The 16,342-nt window shown below is 40.0% G+C and overlaps 1 protein-coding gene across 2 annotated transcripts in view; it reads right to left on the bottom strand.

The window, feature by feature from the left end:
* Window positions 1–5,073: 5,073 nt before the first annotated feature.
* celsr3 (cadherin, EGF LAG seven-pass G-type receptor 3) overlaps window positions 5,074–16,342 on the bottom strand; it is a 141,620-nt gene continuing 130,351 nt past the window's right edge. The window contains exons 30-37 of one of the 2 annotated variants that reach the window (XM_084721589.1): window positions 15,875–16,001; window positions 15,436–15,555; window positions 13,758–13,855; window positions 13,142–13,233; window positions 12,684–12,857; window positions 11,225–11,419; window positions 8,772–9,590; window positions 5,074–7,290 (exon numbers count right to left, since the gene is read on the bottom strand). In XM_084721589.1, the coding sequence (XP_084577715.1) occupies window positions 7,289–7,290; window positions 8,772–9,590; window positions 11,225–11,419; window positions 12,684–12,857; window positions 13,142–13,233; window positions 13,758–13,855; window positions 15,436–15,555; window positions 15,875–16,001 (1,627 nt within the window). In that variant the 3' untranslated portion in view covers window positions 5,074–7,288. Of the gene's footprint in view, window positions 7,291–8,527; window positions 9,591–11,224; window positions 11,420–12,683; window positions 12,858–13,141; window positions 13,234–13,757; window positions 13,856–15,435; window positions 15,556–15,874; window positions 16,002–16,342 lie in introns of both variants that reach the window. The other variant, XM_084721587.1, reaches the window with a different exon arrangement.

Raw genomic sequence — 16,342 nt, forward strand, 5'->3', positions numbered from 1 at the left:
TGATTTGGCATATACTGTAAAATACTAATTATACCATAAAACATGTATATGTTTTTGACAACTTAACATTACTGATTACTTACCTTCCTGTTGCTGGGCTTCTTATTTGCTCTGTGCGCTCTGTGCAGGACTACACCCAGTGTGGGAAGAAGAATAAAAGAAGAAACCTCAGTTATCTAACAGACTTGGAGAACTCCTTACAGTAATTTTATTCTGTGATTTTAATACAGTTACATCAGAAAATGACAACAGCTGGCCTTTTTGTTTATGATTGCATGTCTATGCTGAAGTTTTTATGTGTTTCTATAGACTTTGTGTAGCAGAGTGGATCTACAGCAGGTCAGTGCTTCATTAGGTTTCAGAGAGTTACAAGGTTCTTTAAATGCATCGTGAAAACAATACAGCATGTATTGATATAAGAAAATGTCATTTCTACTTTTGAATACTTAAGTATTTCTAAAAGCAAGTACTCTAGTACTTTAACTCCGGTTAAATTTTTCACTGATCAACTTTCACTTGTAGTTGAGTAATATTTGACCGGGAGTAACTATACTTTAATAAAAGTACAGGGGTTGAGTACTTTGTCCACTACTGATTACTAGAGATGCACGATACAGATATTTTTCACCTGATAACTGATAATTACCTGCTCCTCATGGCTGATACCAGTACATAATCCATAATTTCACAGTTTTGTATTTTAAAATAAGTTCATATAACCTATAGTTTATACACATCTGAGAGTAAGAAAGGTTAAGATGTAGTGAGCAAAGATGGATAATTTAATATTTAACAGCTCAGAACCAAATCTGACATCATTGTCACAACTAAAACAAACAAAAACAGTTCTGATTCTTTACGTTTATTCAGTTTTTCTTTTTTTTTTTCACAAATATACTTTGACGTTTACAGAAAATCCGCCTTCAAGATATTACTATAGTTGATATTTACCTGCTAATATCACAACACCAATATAGATGGATGTAGTGCAATGGGCCCAGAATATTTTACAAAAAATGTTATCAAATGTCTTTTTTTGCCCACAACCCAAAAACATTTAATTTACTGTCCTAGAGGAGTAAAGAAACCACAAGATATTCACATCTAAGAAGCTGAAATCAGATCAGATCTTTTTTGTCTTAAATATTGACTCAAATGAAATTGATTATGAAAATAGTTGGTGATTAATTTAATAATTGATTAATAATCAATTAATTGTTGCAGCTCTAGTGAAGAATGAAACATAAACGATAAGCCACCACATTTAAGAGCAGAAAGAACAATAATGTGTCAGGGACCAGTTCCATTTCATGCTTAATTCTCAGTGTTCAAATGTATATACTGATGGTTTGAGTTTTCCGAGGCATCATTGACGTTATTCCAAATTACATCCCAATCCAACTTTTGTTCCACCTCAGTGGTTGGTTACAAAGAATGTAATAACTGTTTTTGAATATGATATTGTAATGTTTGGTGTTGTTTTACAAAAACAAATCATTTTTATGTAAAAATATTTTGATTATAGGTTATTTTTATATACACAAATGTAGACTTTTTCAAGCAGATCCTTCCAAAGTTTCTCTCAAACCCCTTAAGAATAGAAGTCTGATCTGATTTATTAGAATTATATTTTATCTAAATACCCCTAGTATTTAATTCATATACAAACAAATGTAAAACTGACAAGTTGTGGTTCTACAGTAAATTCATTTGAATAATTTTCTTTAATTCTAAGAACAATCACATCATTTTGTAAATGTCCCAGGGTTGAACTGCTGGTCTAGTTCAATCTAATCTTAAACTGCCATGTTAGCATAATTTGTACTAGTAAGCCTATTTCTGAATTTTGGACAGAGTCAGACCAGCTGTTCCCCCCTGCTTCCAGCTGTTACACTAAAGTTAAGCTAAGATAAGCTTCTTGCTGCAGCTCCAAACTCAGGACAGAGACATTAGAGTGGTGTTGATCCCCTCGTATAACTCTATGCAAAATACGCGAAACATTCCTTTAATTTCTCATCCATGTGTATGCCTTAAAACAATTTCTTGTGTGTTTTACAGATATCAACAGCGGCGGCCAATCCTTTACTTGAGTAAAAGTGTGAATACCACTCTGTGAAAATACTTCACCACCAGTAAATGGCGTGCATGTAACACCTTAAGAGAAAGTATGTAAGTATTAACTGCTAAATGTACTTAAGTAATGTAGAAGTACTCTATCCAGACACACGGGAAAAAATGCTCAACCCATAAAAGAACACTCCTTCAGTTTATCAGAAACATTCACATTCAAAATCACTGAATTTCGAATAAAACATTTTAATCTGAAAAGTGACTAAAGTTGTCAAGACAAATGTAATTTTTCTTTCAAATTTGTTCAGTATTTGAGTAAGATGCTGCGTTCAGATGGGGGACGCAGCAAATGTACTTAGTTACATTCCACCACTGATTGGTGATTGGTCTCATTGACCTCATGTAGACTTCTCACGGAGTCATACTACTTTACTTTATTGAAAAGCTACCGGGAGGATTGATCAGTTGTGTTCAAGGTTTATTCAAGGACTGCTCATACTGTGTCTCAGCTGGGCGTTTCTGTCATGAACTGACTGTTTCAGCTGAGAATCAAGGCGGCAGTTGAACATTTCTGACGTCTACTGATGTGACAACTTTGAGAGTCACAGCAAGTCAGAGAGCGAGATCCTTCCAGAAAAAAAACACGTCCCTCTGACAGGATGTTTCCTCTGCTCGCCTTTTCACACCTGAAAATGTCTGTTCTCATGAATATGAAACAGCAAACCTCGTTCTGTCACACACACAGAATAAACACAAACAGCCGTGTAGGAATAAGTCTTTTTTTTTTAATGTCCAACATTTCTCTTGTTTCCGCGGTAACAGGGGAACAGCTGTTTCCATGCCGCCGTCCCCTTGCCGACGGCGGGATAGAAGGCATCCCATAATGAACACACAAATCTAACAAAGACAATCTCCCATCCCTCCTCCTCTCTCTCTCTCTCTCTCTCTTTGCTTGCTTCCTTCTGTCACTCCCTCCCTTTTTTCTCTTTTTTTTTTTCAGAGCACATCACAACGTTTTAGTCTCAACTCTCGTCTTTTTGTCTCCCCTCACTTGTGTGGCTCCTATTGGTCCGAACAAGATTAACCTGAAGCTGGAGTTTTCTGTCATTGCAGATGACAGACTGTTGTGTGTGTAAAAACAGATACACAACCAGAATGTTAATGATCTGATTTCTTGATTGTGAAGCCTACAGTGAACAGGGAGAAAAAAAGGTGTGGTTTGAGACGCAACTACACTATTTACACCCAGTATTAAACTTTTAGTTTGGATATGTTTCGATGTGTTGACATTCTGTCTGGAGAGGATAACTGCGCCTATGTAGTTAAGTTTGTTTTGTCCCATTTTCCCTCCATGATTGGATAAAGAAGCCAATTTAAATGCCGAAAAGCCCCCTGCATCAGTTCGTAATCCTGGGTGTAAATAGAGACGTTTTCATCTTCACATTCCTCCATGAATTTGTTGCAGCGAGAGACTCAGATCATAAGAAACATTACACGTGAAGAAAACATCTGGACAGAAAAACAACAGCCTCTCATACAAAAATGGCAACATAAATACAAGTAATAATACAATGTCAATAAATTATCAATAAATAAAATAAATAAATCTCATGTCTGTACAAGTTAAAGGTACTGGCAGTTGATGATAACACAGATCCATGGAGAAAAAAAAATCAATGGAGAAAACTGGATGAAAAGGATTCAGTTTTTTTAGGTGGGTAGTGTTCCCTTGCAGGAGCATTTTTTTTTGGCAATAATAGTCACAAATAGGTTCAGTTGTCACATCCCAGGGACATGGGACTGACAGAGCAGTGGTCAGAGCAGGGAGATATGCATTTGCGAGGTGTGTGAGAGATGTGTTTATTTCCACTATCTGCATTTCCATCTGTTTTTCTTCCTCTGTGATGAGTAACATCCACGCCCTCTTCCCTGCGGTCACATTCTGTACACAGTCATTGTTTCTGACCCAATTTGTTCACTTTCCAACCTTGTCTGGTTTTGTATCTCATGATTTAATCTTATGCTCATTGTGCTCTATTTTAGCCACCTTGTTATTTTTTTGTATCCGCTCTTGCTGCTCTAGTGTTATTTAGTGTTTCTGGACTGTCTCGATGCTCTCTGCTTGAGGACACTCAGACAACACATTCTGGCACAACAGAATCCCCGCTTTGCCTTTAGTTTTTATGACCCACTGCACTTTTTCATTACAAAAAACATATATGTTAGCTACAATCCCTTAATCCCCGTGAAGGCTGGTGGAGACTGCCTGCCTGCCGGTCTCCATTGCTTAGAAATAGCTGTGTTGTTACTTAAAGGCCTGAACTCAGCGCTCGCTCCAACAGCTGTGGGAAAGGAGCAGCAGCTGATGGAAAAGACCTGCATCTCAAAACCACTTAGAGGCTTTTAGCGCTGACACAACTGACATCTCTTCTTCTCCTCAGTAACACTGGTACAGTGCTGCAAAAGTTAGGCTACATCCTTCGAGAGACGTCATCTTTGCACAGTGGTCTAAGTAATGAGAACAAATCTGTGTAAATGTGTTCTGGTGTGAAACTCTTCATCATAAGCCAAGTCATGAGTCTATTTCTCATATATGAAGAATATTCTGAAGTAATTTCTCTGCAACTGCGTTCAGCCAAGCAAGTAAAAAGCTCTGGCATGGGATTCATGTGCTACAGACATCAGCTAATATATTCAGACAGATATGATGCTGGATATGTACCTGAGGTCTGTGTCCAGGTCTCCAAACAAATATCTGAGCACGCTTCGACTTGACTCATAATGCCTTCCCTCTGATCCGCCCTCCTCCTACAAGCCAAATGAAAATTCACTTTCTTATTACAGTTTTAGAAAAAAAACAAAAAACAAACAAAAAACAAACCCAACACCACCCAGAGTGTCACAACTGTTAAAAGAAATGGTTCAATTTTTCTTTTTATGTTAAAAATTATTATTTGGTATTCAAATTAATATGAATCAAGTTTAGTTTGCTTTTTAAAAAAAAAAAAAAAAAAAAAAATTGAAATACACATTTCAGGAATGAAACAGTCTTTTGACTTAAATGTGTAAGTACACAGTTCCAACTCACTATCAAGAACTCTAAGTTAACTTCATAAAGGAACGGAATTAAAAATACATCAGTACAATAAAAAAAAAGTGCTCAAATAGTTGTCCAAAGTATCTCAACCACGGCTTCAGTTGGCAATATTTACTGAAAAAAACACTCACATCAATAGCAAAAAGTGGAGCTGTACCTGATCTGTGAAAGTATGTATAATATACAAAACTAGAGCTGCAAAGATTAGTTGATTGGTTGTGAAGTATTAAAATTAATTACCAACTATTCTGATAATTAATTAATAATTCTGAATAATTTTCTTTAAAAAAAAAGTCAAAGTGCTCTGATTTTAGGTTTTCAAATGTTATTATTTTCAGGTGTCTTTACTATGACATTAAACCAAATATCTTTGTATTTGAGACAAAACAAGACATTTAGGACGTCACCTTGGGCTTCAGAAAAAAGTGATCAAGATTTTTCACCTCATGGACCAAAACAACTAATTAATAACTAATTATCAATCAAGACAGTGACTGACAGATTAATTGATAATGAAAATAACTGTTAGCTCCAGCCCTATAAGAAACCAGTGCAACCAAAACCTATTACAAACAAATTCATATTCAACTTAATTTGAATACCAAAATACATATTCAGAATTTTTAACATTAAAACAAAAAACACTTCTTTTAAAAGGTATGGCACAGAATGTTATGTCGTATGTGTTTTAGCGCAGACGTAGGGATCCTTTAGTAAAAACACTTTAGACTTATTACCATGGCACAATTAAAAAAAAAAAAAAAAAAATCACAGTTCAAACAAAACTGTGAATCACATCTATAGCATCATTTTCATCACAGAAACTGGAGAACATCGATGTATCATACTGATATGACAAAGCTGTCCTTTGGCTTGAATTTGCACAGAACTTCTGCACGAGAAGCTTTTAGAAATGAGTCTCCTGGATGCTGCCGCAGAGATTCGGCTGCTCCTGTGACGTCTCTTGAGGCAGGTTGAGTCGTGATGCATCAAAGTGCAAAGATACCTTGAGGGGCTTTTAATGGGTTGTTACATGATACAGCCTCATATGGAGAGGCACAGATGTCTGCCTTCACCCACCAGGTCTCTGCAGCACTGAAGATATGGTCTCGTAATATCAATTGACTGATATGGTCTGATTCAGACAGCACCAGGCACAGAGATACACAGACAGATGACAAGGTCACATTCATATACAGCAGATCACAAAACAGCACAATCTCCTGAAAGAGCCAATACTTTTGAAACTCCTGACTGAGCTTTAACAGTTGAACCTTCACGTGGTGCTTTAGCTTAACGTTGGCCATCTTTCTCTGCACAATCATCTTGTTCCATCAAATCTATTCTCTTATAATAATCCCTTCCTCTATTTACAATCACTTCTTCTCACTATTTTGATATTCTCCCTTCAACCGTCTCGCAGTTTTCGATAATCTCATCAGATACTATTGCCGGACCCCTGTCGCTATACACAAAGTTGATGATGGATGTGAGGAAAAGTTTCTGAGGAAAAACTGTTTTCAGGGAGGAATTCTGGGAGTTATTTTTTCTTCGTAGGGGAAATCTCTCCCTCAGCGACGAACAAGACTGCACTCGTGCCAACCTCACTCACAACCTCACACGGACACAATCATTAAAAAAAAAAAAAAAAAAACATCACAAGAGATTTCTTCTTCATCTCCAATGAAAAAGATACAAAATGTATAAAAAATGTTATTTACAGTCTTTTTCTTTTTTTTCTTTTAGACGGATCTTGTCTGGAACAAGTTGACTTTTGTGTTTGAGATCTCAAGAGTTTGTTTGTCTTTAACAGTTTTTAGGTAGTAGAGGTGGTTGACTCATCGTCCAAGGAAACATCACAAACTATTGTTGGCGGTGAAAAACTTCATTTATACAGTACAAACCGCCCACAAACATCCTCCTTTGTCTCTCTGTCTCACTTTCTTCCTAACTCTGTGTCTCCCCTGTCCCAAGCTTGTCTGTCAAACTGTCCCAGGGTGTCCCAGTGGGTCAGGATCATACATCCAGGCCCTCTGAACTTGTCCCCGGTGTTCCAAGCACTGTCGCAATGCATAAAGGGATATGGAGGCTGTCATCAAGACTGTCCTTCACTTCTGTTGGCTCTGAGGGGGAAGGAAAGAAAAATGAGTCAACTTCATCACTGACTGTAAATTCACTTAAACATAATGATGACAGTATAAATACAGGAGCAACATGGAAATGAGCTTTTAGAAGCAGAAAGACAAAGACAGAGGAAGGAGAAAACATAACAAAACAGACCAAAACACAAAGGATAAGAAGATAAAGAAGCTGAAAAGTAGGGAGTGGAACTAAGGGAGCTGAGTAAGGTTGAGATTAAAAAAAAAGATGGAAAAGGAACAATAACAGAGGCAAAAGAGTTGGAAAAGAGTTGAAGAGTGGACATAATCCCTAGAGTGCTACTGAGGAGGAGGAAATCAGTCTGAGGAAGACAGAAGAGAGGCGGAGATGCAGCAAAGTAAAAGTCAAAGGGCCATATTAGGATGACCTGTAGCACATGGTCTGAAGTGCATGGTGCAAGTGCATTTAAGGCTTGTCCAACTCCACTTTTGCTTGTTAGATGGCTCATAATTTGGATGCAAAGTAAGGTGCAAAGTGCAAAGAGCTTTTATTTAGTCTCTTAATTAAGCATAGGTGTGTTTTGGGTGTAATATGAATGAAACCACTCAGAGCGTCATCTCCCATTCACTTTAAAAGCCAGAAATACCTGCCTCTGGCACACTGCTATTCAATTAATGGGTTTGGCAAGGTGGAGAAGCAAACAGGAATGTTGATGTGTGATGATCCACTTATAGTGATGGGCAGACCATGGTTTGCCTACAGGTTAAAAAACTAACACTGTAGTTAAGCGCTGATGGGTTGCAGGTGGGTGAAACGGAGTGAAGTTCCCCATTCAGAGAGACACTGTACACTTTTACACACGAGGCACAGCAGCATAACTTCTTACTTCATGCATGGTAACGTTTTAAATTACCAAAAGCAGCCTATCTAATCATTTAAGGAAATTGTTAAAAAAAAAACACACACACATTAATACAACACACAATAAACAAATCACAAAAAATAAAGAAATCGCTCCCACTGCTCGACATAACTTAAAAGACAGTTTAATGATTAGATGGGTTGCTTTCAGTCATTTTTCAATTATCTTTAATATTTAATCAGCAAAAACTAAACTAAACTAAAAACTGTAGTGCTGTTCCTGGTTTATAAATGTGCACAGTGTCTCTTAATGGGCAGATGTTCATCTAATTTCATTCACCAGCAACCCATCTGCTCTTAAGTTAGTTGAGGCAGAATTATTCAGACAGACGAACTTACTCGGAGTCAGGGGAGACCTCAGATATACTGTGGGAGGTGGCAGACTGAGGTGGGGAGGGGGAGGGTCCATGGGCGGAGCCATTAGGCCCTGGGTTAGAGGCAGCAGGGGGAGGACTGAGGACGGAGGAACTGAAGGATGCCAGGATGGAGGACAGAATATCCAGGTGTTCACTGGATGGCTGCCGACCCAGAGGGTTCGGATTTGACCCTGCGACCTGGGGGACAGTCTGACCGGGGTACCTACATGGAGGGGCAGAGTCCAGGCGTCCTCTGACATGAGCTGAAGGAGGGAGCTGCTCCTGCTGGGGCTCCTCGGAGATCGGGGGAGGAGGGGAGGAGGAAGGAGGCTGGTCGGGGTGCGAGGGCTGGCGGGGCGGCAGAGTGCGGAGCCACTCCCGACATGGCTGAGCCTGGGCTCCCACTCCATTAGTCTCGAGCTGTTCTCTTGACCTGCTGCTCATCAGGGCCCCCCCTAGGTGCTCCCGGGACGAGGCCTGCCGCCGAGTCAGGGTGTTCAGCTGCGACCTCGACCCGCTGAGGTATCCCTCTATCCCCGCTCCTCCGTTTCCGCTCAAGTCCTCCCTGGAGGCATGGACACTTCCTGTGTGGTGGTTGTCCAGTCTGTCCCTGGATCCTGTCAAGTTCTCCCTGGATGATGAGACTCGCTGGTGATCCAGCCCCAGACCCCCGAGCCCTGCTCCCTGACCCAGCCCCAGCTCTCTCCTCCTGGGTAAGAGATCCAGGTTGTCCCTAGAACCACGGGAGTCCAGCCGGTCCCTCGATCCTCCAATCGTCTGCCTTCCAAGTGGATCCCTGGATAGCTGCCGCCGGGCCAGCGAGTCCAGGTGCTCCCTGGAGGAGTAACGGGAGGCTGGTTGGGAGAGAGAGCCGGAGCCTCCACCCGCGCCAGCTGTGGCAGAGTACATGCGACCATAGGAGGCTGCAGGAACGCCCCGGTGCCCCAAAGTAGAGGTTCTGTACCAGTTGAGTTCACTGGGGACCCGGCCCATGGTGGAAAGACCCTGGAGTGCTGGAGGACAGCCGAGACGATTCTTCAGGATACCTGTGAGGAGAGAATAGCACCATTAGAAGGAGAGTAGGGCTGGGGGCGATTCATCAACATCAACAAGGCCCCAGTCAAAGCACTGGTTCCCAGGAGTATAAGCTGCAGCTAAAAACCTCAACAGCAATCATCTGAAGTGTGGAGTAGTTTTAGACAGAGACTGAGCTGGTTCTTTGTAAGCTCTGCAAAATTCAAATGGCTTATCACAGCAGTACAACTGTGACAGGAAAACAGCAGCATCCTGTTTTACTTTTTGTCAACACCGAGCATTATATATCATATCATATTATGACTAAAGTAAATACAGGGGAAGCAGAGGAAGTGTGATGAGAAACAAGAAGAGAAGGAAGTCAAAGGTTCAAGAAAAGTGGATAAGAGCAGGAGAGAGGAGTGTTTTCAACTTGTTAATAACATTTTTAGGTCTTTCTACACTCACTGTTAACATTTTATGAATCAAATACCATCTGAGTAATCTGGAGATCCTGAGGGAGACTTCAAAATGAGTCATGAAACTAAAATACACATCATACACCGCCAAAAGTGTGGTTTCTCGCTTTCAGCCACTTTATATGTGTATGTGTGTGTGTGTGACTGTACATGTCTTCTGTGTATTAAAACATTTCCTAAAATGTCACCCATGCTTGCAGGCAACATGAGTGATTTCAAACTTTGCCTGCAATTCTTACTCACTCACTCACTCACTCTCAGTGTGCCCCTGTGTGTATGTGTGCACATGCCTATTTCATATGTATGTATTCTGAGTACACATATTGTACATACTGAAGTGTCACCCATGCTTTTAGGACCAGATTTAGACCTTGAGTAAGTTTACTTTAGTAATTTTTTATGCATAGGGACCATTCAGCTGCAGTTTTGTGTGAGGCTACACAATCTCCTACATGTATTCACATGTGGTGTAACAAAAAAAAGAACATATTAAATTAAATGATATTTGTAGACAAATATCCCTACAGGAGAGGGCACTGCTGGGTCTCATGGAGGGTGCACTGACATAATTTAAATGTATAACATACAACAGATAAAGTCTAAGTTATCGAGCAGTGTTTTAAATGATGCTTTGCTTATTCAGCTCACATAGCTGACATCTACTCCATCTTCCTCTTGGCAAAAATCTGATGAGCAGTCAGACAGGATGTCTGGACATTTTTGTTAAATGAGGATAAAATAGGATAATATATTTATAGTATACAGGCCAGACACTGATATCCAAAGATGGGCAGAAACTGAATACACTTGACTTTTTGCCCTCAATGTTGCAAATGTAACATAACAACTAGAGAGAAAAGAGAGACAAAAAAAACCAAAAGGACAGTTTCTTATAGGTATTCTTAGGAGTCGTTAATGAATCTGTTAATTGCATTGTTACCAAATTTGTTCAACATTATTTTGTATGTGTTGTTTGCTATCTAATTTTTAAAGGTATATTTCAGATTCAGTCACCATGTGTCATGTTTTGGCAAACTTTGCAATATTAAAAAAACATTTATCTATGACCTGTAATCCATTATACACACAGGAAGGACAAAATAAAGACTAGAATAATATCGAAAGCAAAACCGAAATGTCATTGTGTCCTTAGAGTGTGTGTATTTGTGCATGTATGTTTCTCTCACCCTTGCGGTGCCTGTGTGGCTGTGTGAGGCCGTTCTCGTCCCCGCTGGTCAGTGCTGCGTCAGGCTGGTTGTTGTTGGCAGCGTCTTTGCTGTAATCAGCCCCCAGGGGCCGCTCTGAGCCCCACTTCTGCAGGGTGTGTGTCTCACACTCTTCCAAAGCCGGCCAATAGGACAGAAGGTCATTGCCATCCAGATCTGTCACACACAAAATGAACACACATACTCTCTGGTTACCTAAGATATTAACATCAGTTTCATTATTTTCTGTTTTTTGAAGTTTTTGTATCATTCTGTAGCTTTCCAGTAGTGTTTCATATATACTGAAATCTGACCAGTCAAATTTTGGTAAAGTACGTATATATTTTAGCATCAAAATGCTTTTTTCCCAAGCCTTTCTAAAAACGTTTTGGCTCTGGCATCCGATATCTGGATCCCCTTCCATTCAAACACATTTCCACCCAAATATCTAATATGGGACGCATTTGATATGATGACAGACCTCTTGGCCATTGAGGCATTTTCATAAATAACAAAGATGGCTGCTGTTGATAAACTGTTTTTGTTGAATCCACACTAATAAGTATAAGAATAAAGTATAAGTAATAGTGAAAATGAAAAAGTGAAATCGTTACACACTGCTTGTTTTCTCAGATTAACCTTAAAATATTAATAAATAAATAACTTGGTGATTAATTATTCATTCCAGCTATAAAATACATGACGTCATAGCACAATCAATGTTAAGTGCTCAGTTTGACAACCACATATTGTTCTAACTGAGTCCAGTAAGATTTTTTTCCTCTATAACTATTATGCTTTTAAATAATGCAGCAACAAAAGGTTTTAAAAACCATTCATTGTTTTGTTGTCTTTTTCAGCTGTCCACTTAACATGTACTGTTAGGCACATCGAGTCTCTCCTGAATCGATGAGAGTTTTAATGCTTTGTCACAACGAGTACGCAGCCATCTTCAAACATTTCAGTAAACAGCCCTCAGCACTGCTCTGGCCCTTCTGTTTGACTGCATTGATGAATTGATTGGACTGTACTGGCCATCTGGATCCTGTCCTCCTCTGGACAACCCACAGCTCCGGTCCATGTTTTACCCTGAATAGAGTTCATGTGATCCAGATGGCTTATTAACCTACGAATGGATTACTTATATGGATTTATAGATTTTCGCATGTCTGGCCTTTTCTCACAGTGAAACCTTTTGCAGGAAGCTGTAGATGCATGACATTTATATCACATAAGCTCATATATTATGCATGATATCTCCTGTGTGTTTCAGAGGAAAGAAGGTATTGATTAATGACTACTGACAGTTTCTCTTGTGTGTTGAGCAGTACACTTAAAATCATTACTGGCTTTTTAACTGTGAGAAGAACCGTTTTAAAAACCAAGACCAGGTGAAATTATGGAGATAAATTATATGGAAATCACAAAAGTGCTCGTCTACCTTTGGTGCCATTGTGGGTGGGCTCGGTGAGCAGACGCTCGCCATGATTGGAGCGTTTGAATCGCCGCTGGATGCGTCCACGGAGCCGGACGTTGTCCTCGCTCTCAGAGGAAGGGATGGAGAGACTGCGCTCCTCTTCCATGGAGAGGTCCGAGTCTGAGTCTGAGTCCTCCCCTGGGAGAAGAAAGAGAGAGAGGTAACAATAGAAAGAAAGAGAAAGAGAGGAAAAAGTGAGAGGAGAGAAGGAGAAAAAAGATTAAAAAAGGAAGGAAAGAGATGGGTGACGGTTCTTATTCGTGGTTATTGGTATGTGAGCTTAATTTTTAATCACAAAGCAAGTGATGGGAAAGGAGAGGAAAAGAGAGAAGCAGGGATGATGAAATGGAAAACGTGTAACTAGTGCTCATTAAAAGTGTGTGTTTGTGTTCACGGTCATATTTGTGTGTGTGTGTGTTTACCTCCATCTCTGTGGAACATGGCTACATCCAGGTCTGTTGCTCCAGTGTGGACAATGTTTTGTTCCAGAGTCTGACGAGCCAAAAGATTTTCTCTAACAGGGAGAGAGCAGAGAGGTGATTACACAAACACACACACACATACAGAGTATACTGTATATGTGTTCACTCAGGCCAAAACAGATTAAAAACGGAGAGCATACACACACACACACATACTATATACTGTACATACACACACCTACATAAAGACAGACAAGACAGTCAGTCACTGAGCCATAAAGACACCAACAGTCTCTCTCAGAGTACATTAGTGTTGCTCTACATACACTACAGTATATTGTTCCATCCAATCTTCTTCATCTTTCCCCCACTGACCCACAAAATAATACGACAGCGAGGGAATTTCCCCCCTAAAGCAACTTTGGCCCGAATCAGAGTCACAGAGAGTCGATCAAACCTGACAGATTATTTCAATCATAATCTATCATTTGTATATTGCTGGTATTAAACCATTTGATCTCCCAGCTGTGGTGTTGAGGTTTTCCATTCAAATTAAAAGGTGTTGTGTGTGTGTGCATTGTGTGAATGTTTTGTGTGTGTTTGTGTGTTTATTTACCTGGCAGAGCTGACAGAGGAGATGGTGGAGGTTCCCAGGGTGATGCGGTGCAGCCCGCTCTGCTCCAACAGAGATGCATTATGGTACGGGTTCTGAGCCTGACACACACACACACACACACACACACACACACACACACACACACACACACACACACAGAAAGAAGGTTGAGAGAGTAAGGTTAAATTCAGAGAAATGAGAGGAAGCAACATTATTAAGATAGTATTACAATGATTACACTGAATGGTACAACACATAGCCCTTAATGCTTTTTTAATGAAAAATAAAAACAGATTTCCTCCCTGATGATGGTCTTGGAACATGGCTATACTTACATCACACACTGCACCATATCAAGAGAGAAAAACCCCACCATCATTACAGAATAACTTGTTCTCCTCTAGCCTCCTTTCTTTATGATACTTTATGATTCTTAACCATATCATAAGATAATGATTACTTAATACTATAATTAGTGGTTAAAGTGTCCAAACTGTCATTTTAACAAGATATTTTTAACATAAAAAACTACAACCCCCATGATGTTTTACTATGGCTTCCTGAGACTCATGGGGCCTGACCGAGATAAAACAATAACAAGGAAGCTAGGCTAATGGAGCTAGGAAATGGGGCACAACTTCGGCTTTCCACACTGTACTACGCTACTACTGTCATAAATAAAGTATTATACTGTATACTGTGTGTCAGATCAGCAAAAGGATGCTAAGAGGTAGTTGTTTCTTCATACTGTCCATCAGAGGCAACAACAGCATAGTGTGTGTGTGTGTGTCTCTCTCTAAAAATAGTTTTGGTCAGGCAGTCATTTTTGCCCCAGATGACGGGGGCAGTGATGGATCGGAAGAGCTTCAGAGGAAATGGGGGTTAAAAGGATGGAAAGAACTCCGTCTAAACTAACACACATTCACACATACACCTGCATGCATTTAACACAAATGTCTTGTACACACAAACATCAGGGCTAAATATGAAGTTCACTGGATGGAAAGGGCACATTAGACACACACACACACACACACACACACACACACACACACACACACACACACACACACACACACACACACACACACACACACACACACACACACACACACACACACACACACACACACACTGTAAATGGGCACTGCACAGTGCTTTTGTCGCACTGTGTAAAGAGCGGGCAGTGCTCCACCGGTCGGTATATTGTTTTATCTGGGTCAGACACAAACCCTGAAGGCAGAGGGAGTGGAGAGGAAGGACAGATAGATGGATGGATGGACAGAGGGAAGGAGGAATGGAGGGCAGGGGGGCTTTTGTGCAGGTCTAATAATGGACACAGTGAGTCTCACTAGAAAAGAGAATACAGTAGAATAGAATAAAATCATGAAGCCATACGATTTAAAACTTTAAAATCAGTCTTAAATTCTGCCTGTGAGTCCTTATTATGCAAGCGAGCATCACAATATAATATTATAGCTTATGTGAATTATTAAAATGACTTTTAATTATTATTTTTCATATTTTATTTTTGCATGCTTGCTGCCTGTGTGCTGTGTAAATGATTTCATAGTAATGTCAGTTGAGCTGAAGATACCAGGAGACATGAAAGCCATTTTAGATTTAGCAGAGACGAGCTGCAGCAGTATAAACACCCAGTCGGAGGCTGGTAACTCACAGTGTTCTGCGGTGGTCTTGGTGGGTCTTCTCCTGGGCTCTTCTTACCCAAACAGGCGACTCTCCAGGCCTCTTTAACCTCTGAGTTGAACACAGTGAAGACCAGCATCACCGACAGCCCCTGAGGGACAGAATGAGAGAACGACCATAAACAGCAAGCAAACATCTAAGTTTAACATGTTAATTTATATTTATTTTATGTCTTTTCCCTTGGGCACACAACATTAGTTAATCTTCTTTTTATTCCAGCAATAAGAAAAATAACTATTATTTGTACTGTAATTCTCACATACTGTATGCAAAAATGTAAAAGCTGTAACTAATTAACTGCATGGAGGTTGAATCAGTGCTAGAATAAACCACAATTTATTTATCTTGAGCATTAGTGCTTCAAACAAGACTCTGCAGCCACAGCTACACAACATGCACTCTGTTAATACCTGCACGAGGCAGAGGACATTGAAAATGTAGTAGAAAGCCAGGATGCTGTTATTCACAGCCATCAGACCACACAGCCAGGTGGAGGTAGCTATAAGCAGCAGTAGGAAGGCATTGCGAATAGTAGCACTGGAGAGAGAAACACAGCAGGCAGTGTGGGAGAGAAAAGGTTAGATCTGGAAGCACCAGGATGAATCTGTGAGAAAACACACACACACACTCCAGCAGTAGTGCTGGACGTCAGCATCAACATATTACAGCCCTATGACTTAGCTGTCTTAAAGGAACTTTCATATTGGGTTGATTTTAGAGGTCCCTATGGGCAAAAGTGGTTTCCGCTGCCATAATCACAAAATAAAATGTCAAAAAAAAAAAAAAAAAACCTAAGAAAAAAAACCCTCCTGCTTATTTTCAACTGGCTCATGTACAAATCACTGTAATTTTGCCTGGGAAAATATAAACAAAGACTG

This window comes from Lutjanus erythropterus, chromosome 6 (genome assembly GCF_056507025.1).
Source record: "Lutjanus erythropterus isolate fLutEry1 chromosome 6, fLutEry1.hap2, whole genome shotgun sequence".
In the NCBI taxonomy this organism is placed as follows: Eukaryota; Metazoa; Chordata; class Actinopteri; order Lutjaniformes; family Lutjanidae; genus Lutjanus; species Lutjanus erythropterus.